The 17,978-nt window shown below is 41.7% G+C and overlaps 1 protein-coding gene across 3 annotated transcripts in view; it reads right to left on the minus strand.

Moving 5' to 3' along the window:
• Positions 1 to 17,978, minus strand: part of LOC149352002 (Ig-like and fibronectin type-III domain-containing protein 2) — a 197,760-nt gene that overhangs the window by 22,497 nt on the left and 157,285 nt on the right. For all 3 annotated transcript variants that reach the window (XM_089581241.1, XM_089581243.1, XM_089581242.1), the window contains 12 exons: positions 17,634 to 17,687; positions 17,371 to 17,502; positions 14,658 to 14,813; positions 13,622 to 13,788; positions 12,671 to 12,718; positions 11,476 to 11,765; positions 7,899 to 8,192; positions 7,643 to 7,771; positions 6,964 to 7,144; positions 4,476 to 4,691; positions 2,544 to 2,729; positions 387 to 549 (listed from right to left, as the gene is read on the minus strand). In XM_089581241.1, coding sequence (XP_089437367.1) covers positions 387 to 549; positions 2,544 to 2,729; positions 4,476 to 4,691; positions 6,964 to 7,144; positions 7,643 to 7,771; positions 7,899 to 8,192; positions 11,476 to 11,765; positions 12,671 to 12,718; positions 13,622 to 13,788; positions 14,658 to 14,813; positions 17,371 to 17,502; positions 17,634 to 17,687 — 2,016 coding nt within the window. The remainder of the gene's footprint in view (positions 1 to 386; positions 550 to 2,543; positions 2,730 to 4,475; positions 4,692 to 6,963; positions 7,145 to 7,642; positions 7,772 to 7,898; positions 8,193 to 11,475; positions 11,766 to 12,670; positions 12,719 to 13,621; positions 13,789 to 14,657; positions 14,814 to 17,370; positions 17,503 to 17,633; positions 17,688 to 17,978) is intronic.

A 17,978-nucleotide genomic window follows, 5' to 3' on the forward strand; every position in this document is an offset into this window, starting at 1 on the left:
GAAATTCCTCAATAAGGGATCAAATTTCACATCAAGACCCTTTAATGAAAGATGTTGTATGTTATATGTTTATCAAGCTTTTTGATAAGCTCTCAGCGATAATACTTAACAATAAGCAAAGCCAGGACTGCATTTTTTATGGCTGCTAACCACTGCATACAGAAGATGTGTGCTGCTTGCAAGCTTGGTCACGCAACGTTAGCTGTATTAGTGTGCACTGAAAAGAGCTGGCATAGTCCAAATGTCAGGAATTGTTACCATGCTTGCCTTGTAATTCGATTCCAGGTAAAACTACAAATAATCACGGACACTGGGAAAGTACATGTGCGTAAGGTCGCAATGCTGCACGGCAGCTACAATGAATAAAATAAATATGGCTGACTCACTTTGTATCCCCTTCTCATCAACACCCTTTTCTGGTGTGGTAAGAAGAATGATGAGGGATGGAACAGAGAAGCCTTGTTCATTTGCAGCCACCACATACAAGCTGTAGCTTGTTTTTGGTGTCAATTTGTCCACAATGGCCATAGTTGTTGTCACATTCACTTCCTGAAAGAGTCAACGCAATAGTCGACGCAAATTTTAATGCCATGAAAACAGTCAACGCAAATTTTAATGCCATGAAAGAGGCAATTAACTTGAACTAAACTGCAGGCATGTGCAAATAAATTATTTTCCCTTTTGAAGTGAATACAAGGCAAATAATATCCTGTTTGAATAGCTTTTGAGCTGAAAGCAAATATTTTAATATGCTGCAATCAGCAATATGAGAAAAAGTGTGTTCAAAAGTTTGAACTTCATCGTGCTAGGTAAAAAGATGGGTGTGAATAGCAACATAATAGAAAATGGGTGAAAACAGCATGCCTGTTAGAATGGGACACAAAACTATAACCAGTATGTGACTATTGGTCTTCTTTTTCTTCCATGGGATCTGGTTGCTTGTAAGAAGTGAGAATGTTAAAGTATAGTAAATATGGCAATTCTGTTGAAAACCTCGTAACTATCTTTTTGTACAAGCAAACAGTGAAGCCATCACTACAGGAATTTGCACCATTGCCTCCATGTTTGAAGAATGAACGCAACAGCATGCACGAAAACACGGACAAAAGAAAAAGGAACACACACCACAAGTGCTTATGGTACATGTCGTTTTTCCTTCTGTCGGTGTTTTCGTGCACCCTGTTCCATTCATTACGAAAGGCCAACAAGACCAGGAAACCATCTTAAAGAACTCCATGTTTGCCAACACAAGAGTGGCAGGTGAACTAGAAAAACTGTTAGTATATCAGCACTCTCTCAGTGGTAAAAAAATGAAAAAAAAAAAAAGTGCTTAATATGGCACTTCTGATATACAGTGCTATGCAGTTTTTACACTCATATTTTATCTTGGGCATCCTTCCTTGGTTTCTTTCCTTGTTTCATTAACTTGTGTTCTTGAGTGCTGCTAAATTTCAAGGTACTTCAGAAACATTCACACTCCTTAAAGAGTACTATATATCCAACAAAAATTAATCAAATGTATTGTTATTTGAATTAATATTGAAAAGTTTTACGTAATCACAACTTAACTAAACTTCACAATTAAAATAAAAATGTTGGAGGGCTGCACCTGGCATGTGAAAGAGAAACCAGCCAGTGCACACAGTTGTTCTGCAATCAGCAGCACTTGTTGCATGCAGTTAACTGAGAAAGTTTCATGTGGGGACGAAAGTTTATTTCATGACTCAGCAAGCTTTTGGCTCCCACATAAACAGCAGGAGCATGTTCTTGTTTATCTGTTCCGCAGAGACACCACTTTTCACACACTACTTCCAAAGCTGAATTTTAAGCAATGTCCAGTTAGTTTGAATTCTACTTCATTTAATTACATGTATCACTCGAGCCTTACTTGCATGTATGTGCCCCATTTGACACACTAAAGATTATGCAAAAAACTTTTCAAGGCTGTACAGTTGTTTTGACAGTAATTCTAAGATTGCACACACATACTGAAAAACTTCATCATTACAGCATAAATCACGATTTAATCATTGCAGATCTGCACCTCTAGTTGAAAAACCCAACAGAGGTCATTTTTAAAGGATTCATAACTTCTTATTTTCAGGTCTCATAAAGGCAGTTGAATTTGGCACCACAGCCAGCTTTAACCAAGTTACATGCAGCAATTGCGCAGTTTATATGTAACAGACAAGAATCACATGTTAGTTGAAGTGAGAGTTTAGAAAATACAGTGAATCAAAAATCAGTAACACATAACAACCTAGAAATACGATGCTACCACATAGATGCTCACTGCGTTATTTCTAACTGCCAATTTAAGCCCAGCTCAAGGGTCACGTCAAAGACATGCCATGAGGTAAACTCACCAGTTTTCATTAATTTTCACCCTAGTAAACACACGCACCCAAAACAGCGAACTGATTAGGCAAACGCCCTCATGACAGGTAGCATACTTCTTGTCTACACGAGCATAAAGTGAACTGCTAGGCCAGCATTCTGGGAGGCAGCAGAGAAGCCAGTGAAGAACCGATAGATTTGCTCACCTGTGTGTACTCTGCAGGGTGAGGTGGCACTGTGCCATTGATAGCTTCATACCTAATCTGATATTGTGTTGCTGTCACATTGCCTGATGGTGCATTCCACACAAGGTGCACAGAAGTGGGTGTTACAAATGTCACATGGAAATCTTCAGGTGGACCAGGAATGATGTCTTTTCCTTCTTCCATACACTGTAAAAAGAAAAAGTAAAGTCAATTGCAAGAATTTTTTAATAGGGCGATAGAAAACTTTTTTTAGGGTGACTAAACAGTGACATGATGAATGGGAACAGCGTAAGAACAGAAATTTTCTTTTTAACAACACAGGTGAAGAATGACTCACCTGTGTCATTAAACAAGAAAATCTCTGTTCTTGCACTGTTCATGTTCGTCATGTATCTAGACCAACTAGCCTGCCAAAAGGCTTTAACAAAGCAGTGACTCTGCGAGATACATTCACAACCATGGTCCTGTTGTCGTCTTCTTCTCTTCGTCTTTTTGTGCTCATTAACTATGAATACGTGCCAACTAGCCCAACTTCTTACGTTAATACTACTGAGCTCTTTGTCCGCTCATGGTTGTCGGTGTTATCACGCACCTGTATGCAGTGGCTGCAAGAAAACCCAAGCAGTTATCCTGTCGTGGGAACGCTCATAATTTGTACATTACAGGCAGGCAGCTAGGTCAAGAAATGCTTGTACTGAAGGTCAGTCACAGCATTATATCACCTCGTTATAGTAAATAGGTAAAAAATCGCAAAATAGTTTCATATAGCCACAGTTCATAATACAAAATTTTGTCGATAACGCACGCAAGAGCAGTGCAATTTAGTCAGTGAAGGAATGTCAGTTTATTATTTTATTTACAAATACTGCTGTGTCATACTTGAGACATAGCAGGAGTGGGTACAGATTCCACTACAGAATAAGAACACAAATAACTATAGAACAGACGATCTCTACTAGAGAATTGGGGAGACCTTTTCCAAAGCTTTAGTGCCGTTTCAGAAGCGCTCGCGACAATAACGGTGGCCGCAAAAAAAAAAAAAAAAAAAAAACGAGTGTCAATTAAGCTGGCTTTCCCATATCGCACTGCTGGCACGCAACTAGGGACGCAACGGCAGCAGGCTAAGCGCCCGCTAGGGCGGCTTCCCCGCATTACAGCCGTGTCGCTTGGAAAATGGTACACCAGTGCAAAAGCTATCGCCATTTTCTTATGATTACTGCCAGGATACACCCGTCCATGCCACCACTTCCGGGGCGCTGTTGATGAGTGCCAGAGGCGTGAGCGCGTGTTGACCGCGTGGCTATTACTAACCCTCTACGCAGCGAGCCACTTGTGTAGTGCGGCAAAGCCTGCCGCCTTTCAACCGAGCGGGCACCACTTGGCGCTAGGGGGTTCGACATATCCTTTTTATGGCCAACCTCGTTCAATATCATCATCATCAGCTTCACTATGCCCACTAAAAGTCATAGACCTTTTCCCATATCTCTCCAATTAACCTGGTCCTGTGCCAGCTGCGGCCACCTTCATGGCGGAAGCTGGCATACGATATAAAGTAAAAATTTCATGCGTTTGTTAAAAACATTTAGCAAGAGTTCAATTAAGCAAATAATTTGTAATGTCCGTGTTCATTATATCGAGGTTCGACATCTAGGACAAGAGCCAGCAAGCCTTATAAATGGTAACTGCGATTTAAGAAGGATCATGCTAAAATATGTTCAGAGTGCATGTTGCTTGACCACAGAGGATCCTGCATGCTACAATCTGAACTTTACCACACAAGCCACTCATGTTTTTGCATAAAGCTGCTCAGTGCATCTGCTGGAAAAGAGCAATGGCCATGCAGCGTCTGCAACATCAAGGGCTGTGGCTTGTCCTTCTTTACCTGTTCTAATACCACTGTCTACGCACATTCACCACAGTAGTGCTACGCACCTTGAGCACAGCACCAATATCCCGGGAGCAGACGAGGGCAGTGACATCATACTTGCTAAGTGAGACTTCACCAGCACAAATGGGCTGGCATTCATCGCGAACCCCATAACGCTGGCAACAGGGCCGGTGGTCACGACCACCTGCACCACATCTCAGCAGGGTGTGCATCTCATCCAGACACAGGGGGCTCAAGTACTGCAAGTCTGCCAGCTTCATCTATTCACCCGGGAAGGAGAGGGTTGAGGGAGAAAAACAAGGCCAAGAAACGATTGAATTTCCGTGCAGCAGTTCTTAAATCCTCCAACAGATATTCAAAGGCACTTAACACGTGACCAGCAGCCTTATTCTGAATGGTTCTGTTGGCAGCATAGTTTTCCTTTTTTTTTTTTTTTACAGCATCAGTGAAATGATACACACCGAGAAATTAGCTCTTCTACAGATTTTGCTGCACTTGGCATGCCTACAGAAACCCAGCAAAATCACTCAGTAATGCACATCATGGCCAGGCCCCTTAATACTATTTCTCTTCTTTTTGCACCAACCTAACTGAAGAGATTCTAATTTCCTGAAATATATTGGTAGCTGACAAGCAAGAAGCAGAAGCTGTGAGGACATGTTGAAGTGCGTAGGAATACATATATATCAGTTAAAAACATTGGAAAAGGCGTTATTCCCACCTTCGTTTCTCTATCATGCCTTAAAGCTGCCAGTTTATTCTGTTTGCAAAAATAAGTCTTTCAGCATTAATGAAACAATGTGCCACTTGGATTGATAGTTGATGCAGTCAAGCTATCTTGCAAATGGCAGCACATATTACACACTGGGCTGAATGATTCATTAAAGAATTACCTCTTGAGTGTCCAGTCCACTGTCATGATCAGTGCTTGACTGTGTTGTTGCAAATCCTTAGTAACAATAGCATGGGCAAGACCCAAGGTAACCTTTCTAGCAGCATGGCCTTACAGGCACACACACATGCACGCACACAAAATTTTTTATATCGCATTCAATACTGAGCATTACATTTTCCAGACTATTTTCTACGGCAGTAAGAAAACTTTCACTGGATATGTCGCGATGAGTGGCACATGTAGACATTTTTTTTTTTTTTTAGGCAGGCAAACAAGACCAGGCTTATGCCATTTATAATGCGCAATGCCCCTAGTTTGCAATTCCGTGAGAAATTGCGGATCTGAGCATTTTTAGCAGAAGTATGTTTTATCAGTCATCCTCCATTTTTTTTTTATATCATTGTTGTTGCAGATATCACTAGGAATGACAGAACAATGGGAAGGAAATTAATTTAATGATCTGAATTCTTCTGAAGGATAGAGTGCCTTGAAATGCTTGCTTCCCCATCTGCTTGAGCTACCAGCACATCAGGCACTGCAGCTCTTGTAGAGAAACAGTCACGATATTGGTGCTTATCGAAAGCAATGCTACTATATGTTTGCACAAATGAAACACGAGGAGTTTTTTTTCCCTAAATCATCTGCTTCAGGCCTCACCTCGTGTTATAATCGGAACCAATCTACGAACATTTTTCTCTCTTTTTTTGTTTTTCAAGACACCTACAGCAAGCTCACCCGCATACCTAGCTTGTGAGCCAACCTCTCAACGACCTTGGGTCTTTGAAACGTGGGCACAGCCGCCGCCATAGGTGCAGACGAGTACGTCAAGCACCACCATATAGATCATTCAGTTACTGTGGGAGCATTGTTTTAAACTTGTAGCATTTTTCAAGTGAGGTGAGAATACCAAGCATAACCTCAAGCTGAATTGCTGCAGCCTCCTTTGATATTAGTGAAGTTACATTGGAAGCATGTCAGGCATGTTTCAAAGGTAAATTTATATACTTATTTTATATGACCTATGTTTCCCACGGAATACTGCAGATTCTTTGCTCTCAATTCAAGAAATTTGAAATTTTCCACTGCAAGCAATTAGGGGCCTTAATAAGACAGCATAAGCTTTCAAGGACAGGTATGAATATCACAGAAGACTATATCTGGAGGCATTTTATAGCTAATTACACAGCTATCAGGTAGAGGGATTCAGTGTGCATCAGTGTACAACTGGCATCAGCCTGAGTGCAGCCATATATGCTATTTTAAGCCTTAGAATACGAGATTGTGTTCATTTCTCTGCAGCCATATGGCAACAGAGAAATGAACACAAGCTGATATTCTAAGGCTTAAAAAAAGCATCTTCATGCAAGGCTACAAACAAGATCAAGGAAAAAAAGATCCAGTAAGCTGAGGTAAGAGTACGTTAACAATGAGAGTGATTTGGGTTTCTTGTATATCATGCAGCATTCAATAGTGCATTAAGGACTTTGTGGTGGGATTTAACTGCATAAAATCACTTTCTTTCCAATGCTGAGGTCACACTACCCCAAAGATATAATAAGAAAAGGCCAGTGACACAGCTGATAGCCCTTTTAGAAGTGCTAAAGAACACAATGCCACCTAAGTGAGATGAGACATACCTTATAAGAGCAAAGCGGCATGCATATGTCTTTGACTTTTGCATTCACACAACAGGCAGTTTCGTTGTACCCTGACGGCGTATCCACTGGCTCAGGTTCAGGATCCTGGGTCCTCAGCACAATGCGATCAGAGCCTTCACTTGTTCCATATTTGTTTTCAGCCACGATAAATACTTCATAGCTGCATGGGCAATAACAAGATCATTACACTCAAGAAAGACACGCAAGTGTGATAGGGTAGCAGTTATGAAAGATGTAGCTGGATCATCCATACTTCTCACTCAAGTAGGCAAGTAGGCATAAGTAGGCATAAAGATAGCATCACACACAAAGGCCAACAGAAATTGTAATAATTAACGTCGCTAGCAAAAACTGCAATGCACTAATTTATGCTGTTCACCTCACTAGCAAAAACTGCAATGCACTAAATTATGCTGTTCACCTCAGCTGGAATTAACACAGGAGGTCCTTTATTACTATTTATCCATTTACTAATACAAACTTACTTTCAGAAGCAATGTCTCTGGTTCTGTAGTTTTCTCCACACAGAGTACTTACTGAGTGAGCATAATACTAGTTCATGCAGAAGGTGTAGTTCAAAGTACTATAAAAGCTTGCAAATTTTAACTTTTTCCAAGCAACAATGTAGTCTATACAGGACGACAATGTTTATGCTTACTCAGATGATGGCTCGAGCCTGTCCATAAGGTAAGGTGGTTTTACATTGGGTACAGCAAAATATGGCTCAAAGTCATCTCCAAGCCTTCTCCAGAAAAGTCCATATTTTGTCACAGTCTCGGGTAGTTTACTGAAATAAGAAATGTGATGTAAGATGAGACACATGTGTATTCAGTCTGTGCACATGTTATGCTAAAGGCAAAACATCACAAAGCATGCACACACATAGCCTGTATCCCTACTGAGTGATTTCCCACCTGGGTGATTTCCACTTGAGGACAGCCCAATTCCGGCTGATGGCAGTGACAGTGAGTTCCTTTGGAGGGCCAGGCAGCACGCCGTAGTGTTCAAGCAGGCAGCTGCCATAGAAGGGCATGTACTCGAGGCACCGGAAGTGACGGTAGTCAACACGCATTACACTGCCCTTGCAGAAGCCAAGGCAGGCCTCTGGCAAGCCTCGGCGCCGGCAACAGCCAGTGTGGTCCACACCATCCGCCATGCAGGCAAAGGTCACGTTGGCCCATGGTGCACAGATCATCACATCTGTCAGCCTGTGTGTACGTAACAAGATACTACATGAGGCAGGAGGAACAGGCAACCGCAATAAAACATGCCATGATTCTTGATTTGGTACTCCATCAAGTGCAATACAGTTAAAACTCGGTCTAAAGAAACCCAATTTAATGAAGTTCCCGATAAAACGAACAAATTTTGATTCCTCGGCAAGTGTCCATATTGTTCAATGTTCTCAATAACCCGAAATAAGGAAACAAATGACCGCTAAACCCAATTTAACGAAGTTTCTTCGAGAAGAAATGAGTATAAAGGAGGCTAATCCTCAATTATTTTGCTCACAATGTCTCGCAGATAGTTGGCAGCGTGCAAGCAGTAACATCAGGGAGCCCAAGTCACGGCAGTGGTTTCATTTTTGCGGGGCTGCAAGCTACGCCTCTGCACGCAACAATGGACTCGGTAGCCAGCTGCGCTTCCCGAGCTCGTTGGCTTCTAATCCGTTTTACCAGATGGCGCTTTCATGCACAAGCGATTAAAGCCCCCTTCACTGACTTTTCATGTGCGCAAAAGCGGATATCAGCAAATACGATGCCGCGCTGGCTTTGGGCGACGCTACATTACTGGATTTCGAGGGGTGAAAAGATTTCTTCCTCGATTTTACGAATTTCCCAATTTAACGAAATAATTAGTCGCTGCTCTTCACTTTGTTAAATCGAGTTATAACTGTACTTCTAGGTGAGGTTAGTGCACCTTCACCTCAAGTAAATCTATGCCTGAACATCTGCAAAGCATACATGCAAAAATTACATGCAACAATAGCCTAACATCTGCAAAGCCTACATAAAAAAATTACATGCAACAATAGCCTTCCATAACCAAGATGAGATGATAAAAAGTGCTGTACTCAACAATGACTGAGCCACGTCTACATATAAGGCTTGTGTGACATTAAATCAAGCTTCACAACTTTCAGGAGGCTTCTAAACCGGACTTGCCCATTCCTTGTGCTTCTTTCAGCCCTCATCATTTTTTGTGTCATCAGCGGCTGTTTGATGCATCACAGAAGGAAGCTGGCCATCACTGGCTAGCTTCCTTACCTCTGAGAAATGGCAGATGAACTCACAGGAGTACCACAGAGAAACAAGAAAAAAAAGTGCAGTGTGGAGTCGTATGATGGGCAAAGTGTCAGCAGTAGCTACTATCATACTAATAATCTAAAAAATGGAGACAGAAAACCTCAGGAGCAAACAAAAGGAAGCATTCAAGATATGTTGATTAATCGTTCTTTAAGCCAATATAGTAAATGTGACATGAAGATAAGTTACAAAGATAAGATGAAAAAAAGAAAGGACTTAGCATTTGTGGCAGGTTATATTGGTAAAAGCCTCTTGTCTCATAAACCCAGTCAAACTCAGCTATATGTTTCCGAATTCGTACGATCCGCAATGCACCTTCTGCGGTGAAGTGGCTAACTTATACCACATGGTAAGGGCATGCCAGAACAATCCAGGTACTCCAAGGATCAATAACCCAACAACTGCAGACTGGGAGGTGGCGTTGTCCAGCTCACATTTGGAAGACCGGCTTTGACTAGTGAACTGGGCAAGAGCAGCGGCAAAAGCCAATGGGGTACTGGAATAAGGGCCCACCAAGCTAACTGCGATTTATTCGCTGCATTAAACATTTTTTGCACTCAGCGATTTTGCGATACACAATTTCCTTCCTTTTTTGTTGTTGCAAGATACATGACACATGCATATGTGACATCTTATTTTGCATCATGTGTGAATTACTACTTTGTGATGAATCACTTTTCTACACACCATCATCAGTGTCCAGCACCCAGATGATGCACAGCTGTGATGACGAGTTTTCAGCTTTTTTTTCTTGGTGCAAGGGCATTTATAGCCAAAGACTGCCAGCCACAGGGTAAATGATGTAGGCATAGGCATGCACATAGGAGGGGGGAAATGGAGGCAGTGATCTCCCTAATAGACATGGGGAAGGAAGGTGCCAATTTGTTCCATATTCTCTCCTGCTAGACATGAACAGGCACTACCATGAACTTTGCCAGCCGCCTCCTTACGGAGAGAGACCTCCGCACGCCTATGCATTAGAAGGTTTGGTTTGGTTTATGGAGTTTAACGTCCCAAAGCGACTAAGGCTATGAGAGACGCCGTAGTGGAGGGCTCCGGAAATTTCGACCACCTGGGGTTCTTTAACGTGGGCTGACATCGCACAGTACACGGGCCTCGAATTTCTCCTACAAAGAAATTCAGCCGCCGCGGCCGGGATCGAACCCGCGTCGTTCGGGCCAGCAGCCGAGCACCATAGCCACTGAGCCACCGCGGCGGCCTATGCATTACAAGAGTAGATATTTCGGTATGTTGGTGCATTTAGAACATAACTACATAGCACAGTGGGGCAAGGACAGCGCACTATGTCTATGTGAGTTCTTTATGTCCTTGTCCCTTCGTGCTCCGCATTTCGTGTCAAGCTTATGGATGTAGGATGTGGGAATTAGTTATATTAGAAGCCGGTTATAGGATCCATTCTAATAACAATGCCTATATGATTCACGAATACTTGGTGGAGGCAAAGAGAGAACTGCTTGCTTCGAAATCTTTATAATGGTGCAGGGGTGTATAAGGCCTAAAATGGTGATCAAGTAGGTGCATTGAGAATCTCATGGGAAGTCCAGAGGCTCAATTGCAGTTCTTGTGGCAAGAACTCCTAAGCTCCTGCCAGGAATGAAGACCCATTCATAAATTGAGGGAAAGACTGAGCGTCAGACAGTAGACCCCTTGTAAAAAAAACCCACCTCTGCTGAAACTTCCAAGACTGATTAAAACTTAAAATTGCTTTTGTCTCCTAACAAATTGGATGAATGGGTAAATGATTGCTCAACAGCTCAAGAAAGTCTCTTCAACTCAAGCTTCCTCTCAAGACGCATAGAAGTACAGGATTAGAGGCCAGGATTTTAGCATAGGAAACCTAACTAAACAACTCAATATAAAGCACACATTTATTACTATACATAAAGAACACATACTGAAAACTGCGCAAAAAATGAAGACACAGAACGAGAAGGCACGACACAGGCGCCCGTGTCGTGCCTTCTCGTTCTGTGTCTTCGTTTTTTGCGCAGTTTTCAGTATGAATTCCTACTAACTAGCCCAGTTTACCGTTCATAAAGAACAAACAGGTTCCTGCTGCACTTTGATGTTTTACTTCAGGAAATAAATCAGTAGTGAGTGAGCGTTCATCATGTGCGCTTTCTTGTCTCATCAAAGCGAGAACTCATTCAACCCAGAAACTCACGTGGTTTCGTCTGCCCGGCTAGGATCACACATGGTACGAAGGCAACGCTCCTGCTTGACACCACGCTTGACACAGCACCCACGTACGTCTGGGATTGACAGGAGTGTGTCATTGCTTGTGATATTCTCAGGAGTGGGCAGGTCGAAGGATGGCTCGGCACCTAGCGTCAGTGTGCGCACAGCATATGTTGGTAGGCTAGTGCCATGCATGTTTTCTGATGTAACTGTCACTTCGTACATGGTAACTGGCTTCAGGTTGCGCAAATTGAACATTGTCTGGTTTCCATCCACCTGCGTACAGGGACAAGCAAGAGGCTCAGATAATGCAAGCAAGCTCTCGCAGGGCATCTGTGCCAAGTAACACAAATAAAAATTCCTTCCTCAAGAAAACAGTTACAAAGCATATTATTAAAACAGAACAATATGTGTGCTGTCGAAAGCAGTGGCCCATACTCCTATCCCGTGTGCACCTACCACACACCCCCTTCAACAAGCAATGGGTAGCTTAACCAGACGACCAGATGCACGTCTGCATGTGCTCTTGAGTTACTCCCGCACCCAGTCTGGACAGTGCCTCACGAACCCCACAATGAGTGAGACGGACTCACTAGCCTCCAAGTAGCTGACTTTCTGCGATGTGTAGCTTGTATCTACGTTCGAGGCAAAAAAATAAGCCTTTCTCTTTACTGTTTCAGATGCTGTTTTGACTACACAAAGGTTTTTATGGTGGACGCAGCTCAAAATCTGTATCACTTGGCTGCACTCCGAGTGAAGAAAATGTCTGCATGCGTGATTTTTTTCTCTTTTTTTTTTTTGTGAGACATTGGTTGTCCTAGAGTCTACAGTAATGAGTGAGAAGAGAAGAAATGTTCTCGGTACACATGGTTAACTGCCCTTGGGAACACAGGCATGAAGCTTACAAAGCCCCACCACTGTGTATGGAACAAATTGGTATACAATGTGGCCTTTCCTTTTTGCAAGAAATTTGCTTGTCAGACAATGTTTTGGTGTACAACAGCCTATGCACTTCCATATATTGTACTGTGCTATGTTTGATACCAGCAGATAAACATGCTGAATGAACTAAAGTGCACTAAAAATGTGCCAGAACCAGGGCAACAAGGAGGATAAGTTAATTGAAACATGTGAATAGTTTATATGTAAAATTGTTTGAAAACAATGTCATATCTACACACCTTGATTGAAAATGCTTGCGTCGTTCCAACAGTAGAATCTTTATCGGTCTGTAACACAAAACAGAAAAAAGAAAAAAACATCACAGAAAAAATTAAAAAGGGGCCATAGAGAAATAGTAAATCATCTTAAATTAATTTTACAAGTTCCAGTACTAACACGCGTTTTACAAGAGTGTCTCACACAACTTGAGCCAGGCTAAAAGCGTGACACATAGTGCAAGTATAGAACTAATGAAATGCTGTTGGCAGGCTCCTTGTGCCAACTAACTAATTCATTAGCAAGGTTATTTAATTAAGTACTACCTACTAAAAGCATGGACGAATTTTCAGTCAAGAAGTTGCATGCCATAACAAGAGGCCTCAGCAGTGCAATTTTTGTAACAAACTATACAAGCACAACATGTATATGAAGATGCTAAATTTAACACATGCAGGGCATGTGTATCTGGTTGGCACCTCCTATGCATGGCAGTGCTCATCTATTGAAAGTTGAGCCATGGTACTCCCGAGCTGGCAGTACTGTATGTGTGCAAACTGCCAAAATCATGCATACTTGCAATTTCCCACCCTTCAGGCCAACTAATGTGAAATCAATTCAGTTAACAAGAAATTGAAATACTCCTGCCAACGAGAAGTCAATAGATACTGCTGTGTCAGTTTCACTCTTGTAAAATGTGCCGTAGTTCTTCTAAAATACAGGTTCAAGCTATGTGGGACACCCAGCACGTTAATATTAAAATATGTTTACAGGTTAAAAAAACAAAAATGAAAGACGGAACCACAACCATTCCATGACACTTGAGTTGGAAGAGAAATTAAAGCACTTGGAATTGCAAGGAAAGAGTTATACTAAAATCTTGGCCAGCATTGCACTGATTTTAAAATTCTAACTAGGCCAAAAATAAAAATAAACCTCTTCGCTCGATAACACAAACAGTGAAAGAGACTTGCTTCATTCTTTGGTGTTACTGCATCTGGGTCAAAGCTCTGAAGTTCAGTGATGTTTATCCGGAAATGTGTGACTTCAATCTCCTGGTGTGGCGGCATCCATCTGATAAGCAGTTCTGTTGGAGACACTGGCTCTACTTCCAGCTGCTTTGGTGGCCCTGGCAACAGCTCTGCGATCCATTGACAAAGGGCACAAGATGAACACCCGGAAGCATTCGCAACAACTGTGACTGCAAGAGTAGAACTATAGCATCACCATGGCACTTCTTGAGGCAAGCTTTCCAGGTGTTTACTTTTACACACATTGAAACATGCATTGTTGGCAAGGCTTTTCCTCGGAAGGCGAATCTTAGAAAAGTGTGCTATCCACTTTTATGGCACTAAGTGCCTAACTCAAAAAGACCCACCATAGTGGTGGCTCGGTATCAATGGTATTTGGGTCCTGAGTGCATGGTCGCGGGATCAAATCTCAGCTGTGGTGGCCACATTCCAATGGAAGGAAGATGCAAAGACACCTAGGCTTTGTGCGATGTCAGTGCATGTTAAGGTCAACCACTAGTGGGATTCTTTCTCTGTCTCTCCATTTAACTCCTCCTTTATCCCTTCTTTTATGGTACAGTTCAGATAGCCACCCTGAGTGAGACATTTATTATACCTCCCCTTTTCTCATCGCCTATCATTATTCTTGCTATTGAGAAGCTGGAACTAAAAGCAGTTTTTTCTGACAAAATGCAAGTAGCACCAAGTAAATTCACCAAATTAAATGTATTCAAGCCTCAGGAATACAAGAAGATATGCACTCATATTCATTACATTCTAGAAATACTACTGTTTCCAGAACTTTATAAGCCTTACAATTGAAAACTCATGTCACACGGATGCAAACTGATGCTGCAGACAATAAGTGTAGAATGTGTGCTCAGGTTCTATCACACATATATCACACACTGCATGTTACAGTTAATGAAACAGCTTAGCTACGAATGCATCTGTCTCAGTTGCAGGGAAATCAGTGAAGAACAGATGTGTTGATACTTACCGACACCATTTGCAATGCATGCCAGAGTTGTCATTGTGTAGTCCATGCAGGTGTAGTGTTCGGTGACAGTAGTCAGTGTGTAATCACCAATACATACAGATCGACATATCTGTGGAATGTTCTGTGCCACACAGCAAGGCATATGGTTCCGGCCATCTGAAATGCACATTAGAACAGTGGTTACGTTCAACTAGAAACTGGTGCTACAAATATATTAAAGCTATAGTGTGAGCTTTGCATTAAAGAAAATGAGAAGCAAATTCAACATACACATTCGCTCAAAAAAAATACTCCCTAAAACGACAGTTATAAACTTGATAAGGTCACAGTCTAGTTCGTGTAAGCAAACCTGTTACGTTATTATGTCCCAATGCAAAAGATGCAAAAAGCATAGAGACCTACAAAATGAGAATTGATGGCAGCACTACAGAGGCAAGCCACATCCATAATTCAAAAACAGTAATTGCTTTTATTCCTAAATGGTGATAATTAGGCTTCTCATTTGCCAAGGGTTCTGAAAATTCACTGACTAAATCAAATTTTACGCTGCTCATAGCAAGTCTGAGAGCTCAGGATCCAATTCTAATGCAAGTAAAAAATTTTATTTGTACTAAACATGACACCCCAGCAAACCAAAAACCTCTCAGAGACGTCTAGCTAGACATCTCTGAGAGGTTTTTGGTTTGCTGGGACAGTACTTCTCTTCCAGGCTATTCAACAGCATGATCATCTTTAACACAACTGTTACAATTTCCCATCATTTGCATGGATGAGAAGTTCCCCCAGAGAGGATAAATTGGTACGCACATGCTTTTTATCTGATGCAAAATAATCATTGTACCACTAGAACTAAACCTGTCCTTTTAATGGTACACACTTTCAAAGTCAATATACCATATGGATATGAAGACCAAGAATATAGCAAACATGTCCACAAATTCTATTGATTTGTGGACACATCAACTTGTGCTTTGGCCCTCACCCACGTCATCTTTTTAGTCATATTTAGTGCAACAATATTATTGCATCAGCAAGTGTTATGGCACTTGCTATTGAAAAGCAATGCTCCACATATCAATAAATTTAAATACTAAAACAAATTCAACTTTAATAATGCATTTCAGCTTGCACACAAGACCTTCCATTAGCATCATGGCATTTTTTTTTTCATGAACAATGAACGATTCTTATCTCTGGCAGGCAGACAACAGCAAGAATTGAAACCCCATGAACAATAGAAGGCTCAGATCAAAGTATTGCGACTAGTACACATATCGCACACAAGAAGTGAGACCTGACAGGCAGCTCAGCTAAAATCTCTGTCATAAAGAGTGTGAGTATGCAGCTTTAAGCAGCATATATCAGTGCTAAGGGAAGCTGACAGCAGATGCTATACTCATGACAGACTCTGTGCATCAAAATCCTTTTGTTAACACATTCTTGGCAGTGTTATGATGGTGGAAAACACTAAATAAAGATGAAATGCTTCTGTATCACTACCTGACCTGATTTACAACCTTACTAGACCAGAAAGTTGGGCAAATTGCTTATTATGCATGGTGGAAAAAAGTGCATGAAGACAACAACAGGACCACAAGGACGAGCGCTAACTCTCAACTGAAAATTTATTCCTGAAAGTACAGGTAATAATAGAAAACCATGAAAAGACTGAAAAATGAATAGCAAAGCAACAATCGTCACTAGAGAAACTCGCCAACCAGCAGGAGTCAAAACAGGAACATAAGCAACACAGCTCAGTTATTTCACTGATAGCCCAATGTAGACGCTAAAAACTCGAATTCTCCAACAGTCAACACCAGCGAGGGTTGACTAATAAAGATTTCCTGGCACATGCGCATGTGGAAGGCTCTATCAGTTCACTGACTAATTGCTCTCGATGCCTGGGAAGAATTGTCAGTTTTGATAACAAAGGTGCGGTTCTTCATCCTGTCATTGTCTTCATGCGCTTTTTTCCACCATGTTTACAACCTTAAGCATATTAAATATTGTGGAATCATATCTATGTTTATCTTTGCTACTTTTGGAAATATATGCTGTAGGTTTGCATAGCTACAAGAGAACTGGAAGCCAGGTTTAGTCACGTGTGACTGCTCTGCGTAGTTTGGTAACCACCTAGTAAAGGCATGAATTTCCTACAAAAAATTTCAAATGAACCATGCCCACATGCCCATGAAAACACCGCACTATGCTCTATCATCTGCAAAATACTTGGCAGCACAAAGAAAAACAATATGAAACTTGAAGGAACCATACTGAGTGCATATCTTATCACAGGCTGAAATCAACAACAGCACACTTGTAAGTTGTGACTCAGTGGAACGAAAAAATAAATTAGAGTTCACATCAGACAAGAAAATTTACTGCCCCTTCATGCAAGCCCAAAGATAATGACACAGTAACAGCATAATGTTATGTTACGGGTGGCAAAATGTGAGTTCCACTGAGTTCCAATAAAGTTTAAAGCATTTTTCTAAAACAGACCGTGATTTGGTTAGTTCCACCTAAAATAATTCAGCTGCTTTTCAAAATTTATATCAGCACGCTTCTTAATATTTATATCAGCTACTTCTTGCATTGGGTGCTTCTTGAATTTATACCATAATTAAAGCTTTCTTTTCCTGTGAGAACTTCTTTTCTTACATCAGCCTCACAATTTTATCCACACGTAAACCAGCACAAGCTATGAACTGACCTGTAAGGCACTGTGTAAGGATGCCGATGTACTCAAGGCATGTCCTAGGGCTGTGGTGTCGCCCTGTGACGATGCCTTGAAGTGTGCAGTAGCCAAAGCACTCAGGTGGGATGCCCCTCTCATTACAGCAATCTATGGTGAGGGCAGGAGGTGGTGGCAGGGCAAGGGAAGACATAAGAAAACAATAATGGTCAGGGCTCCAAAAGAGTCACTCTGCAGTAGCATTGAAATCTGAAAGTGAAGTCACACGGCGGAACACCCACCAGTGTAGTTGTGTGTCAGGAGGAAAGGTGTCGACCGCCTTGCATCTTCCAGCACTGAAACAAGGTACAGAGTCAACTTGGCATTGTCACTTATGCCCCAGGTAGCACATGTACAACTGGAGTAAGACTCAAAAATAAGATGCTACGATTAAACATCAGAGTGGTGTTATGATGCACAAAGCCTCAAAGTATGTGGGTGCATGGTAAGGAAAGACATGCACAAAATATATAAGCACAGGAAGCGTGGGGGTGGGGATACGTCCTTGCCTTTTAACAATGAACTGCCACGCATACAACCGATGGTGTGGCACACACTTTGTTCAATCTTTGGCTTTGAGCAAACAT

Source organism: Amblyomma mixtum, chromosome 3 (assembly GCF_055824585.1).
Source record: "Amblyomma mixtum isolate Tamu chromosome 3, ASM5582458v1, whole genome shotgun sequence".
NCBI classification, from domain to species: Eukaryota; Metazoa; Arthropoda; class Arachnida; order Ixodida; family Ixodidae; genus Amblyomma; species Amblyomma mixtum.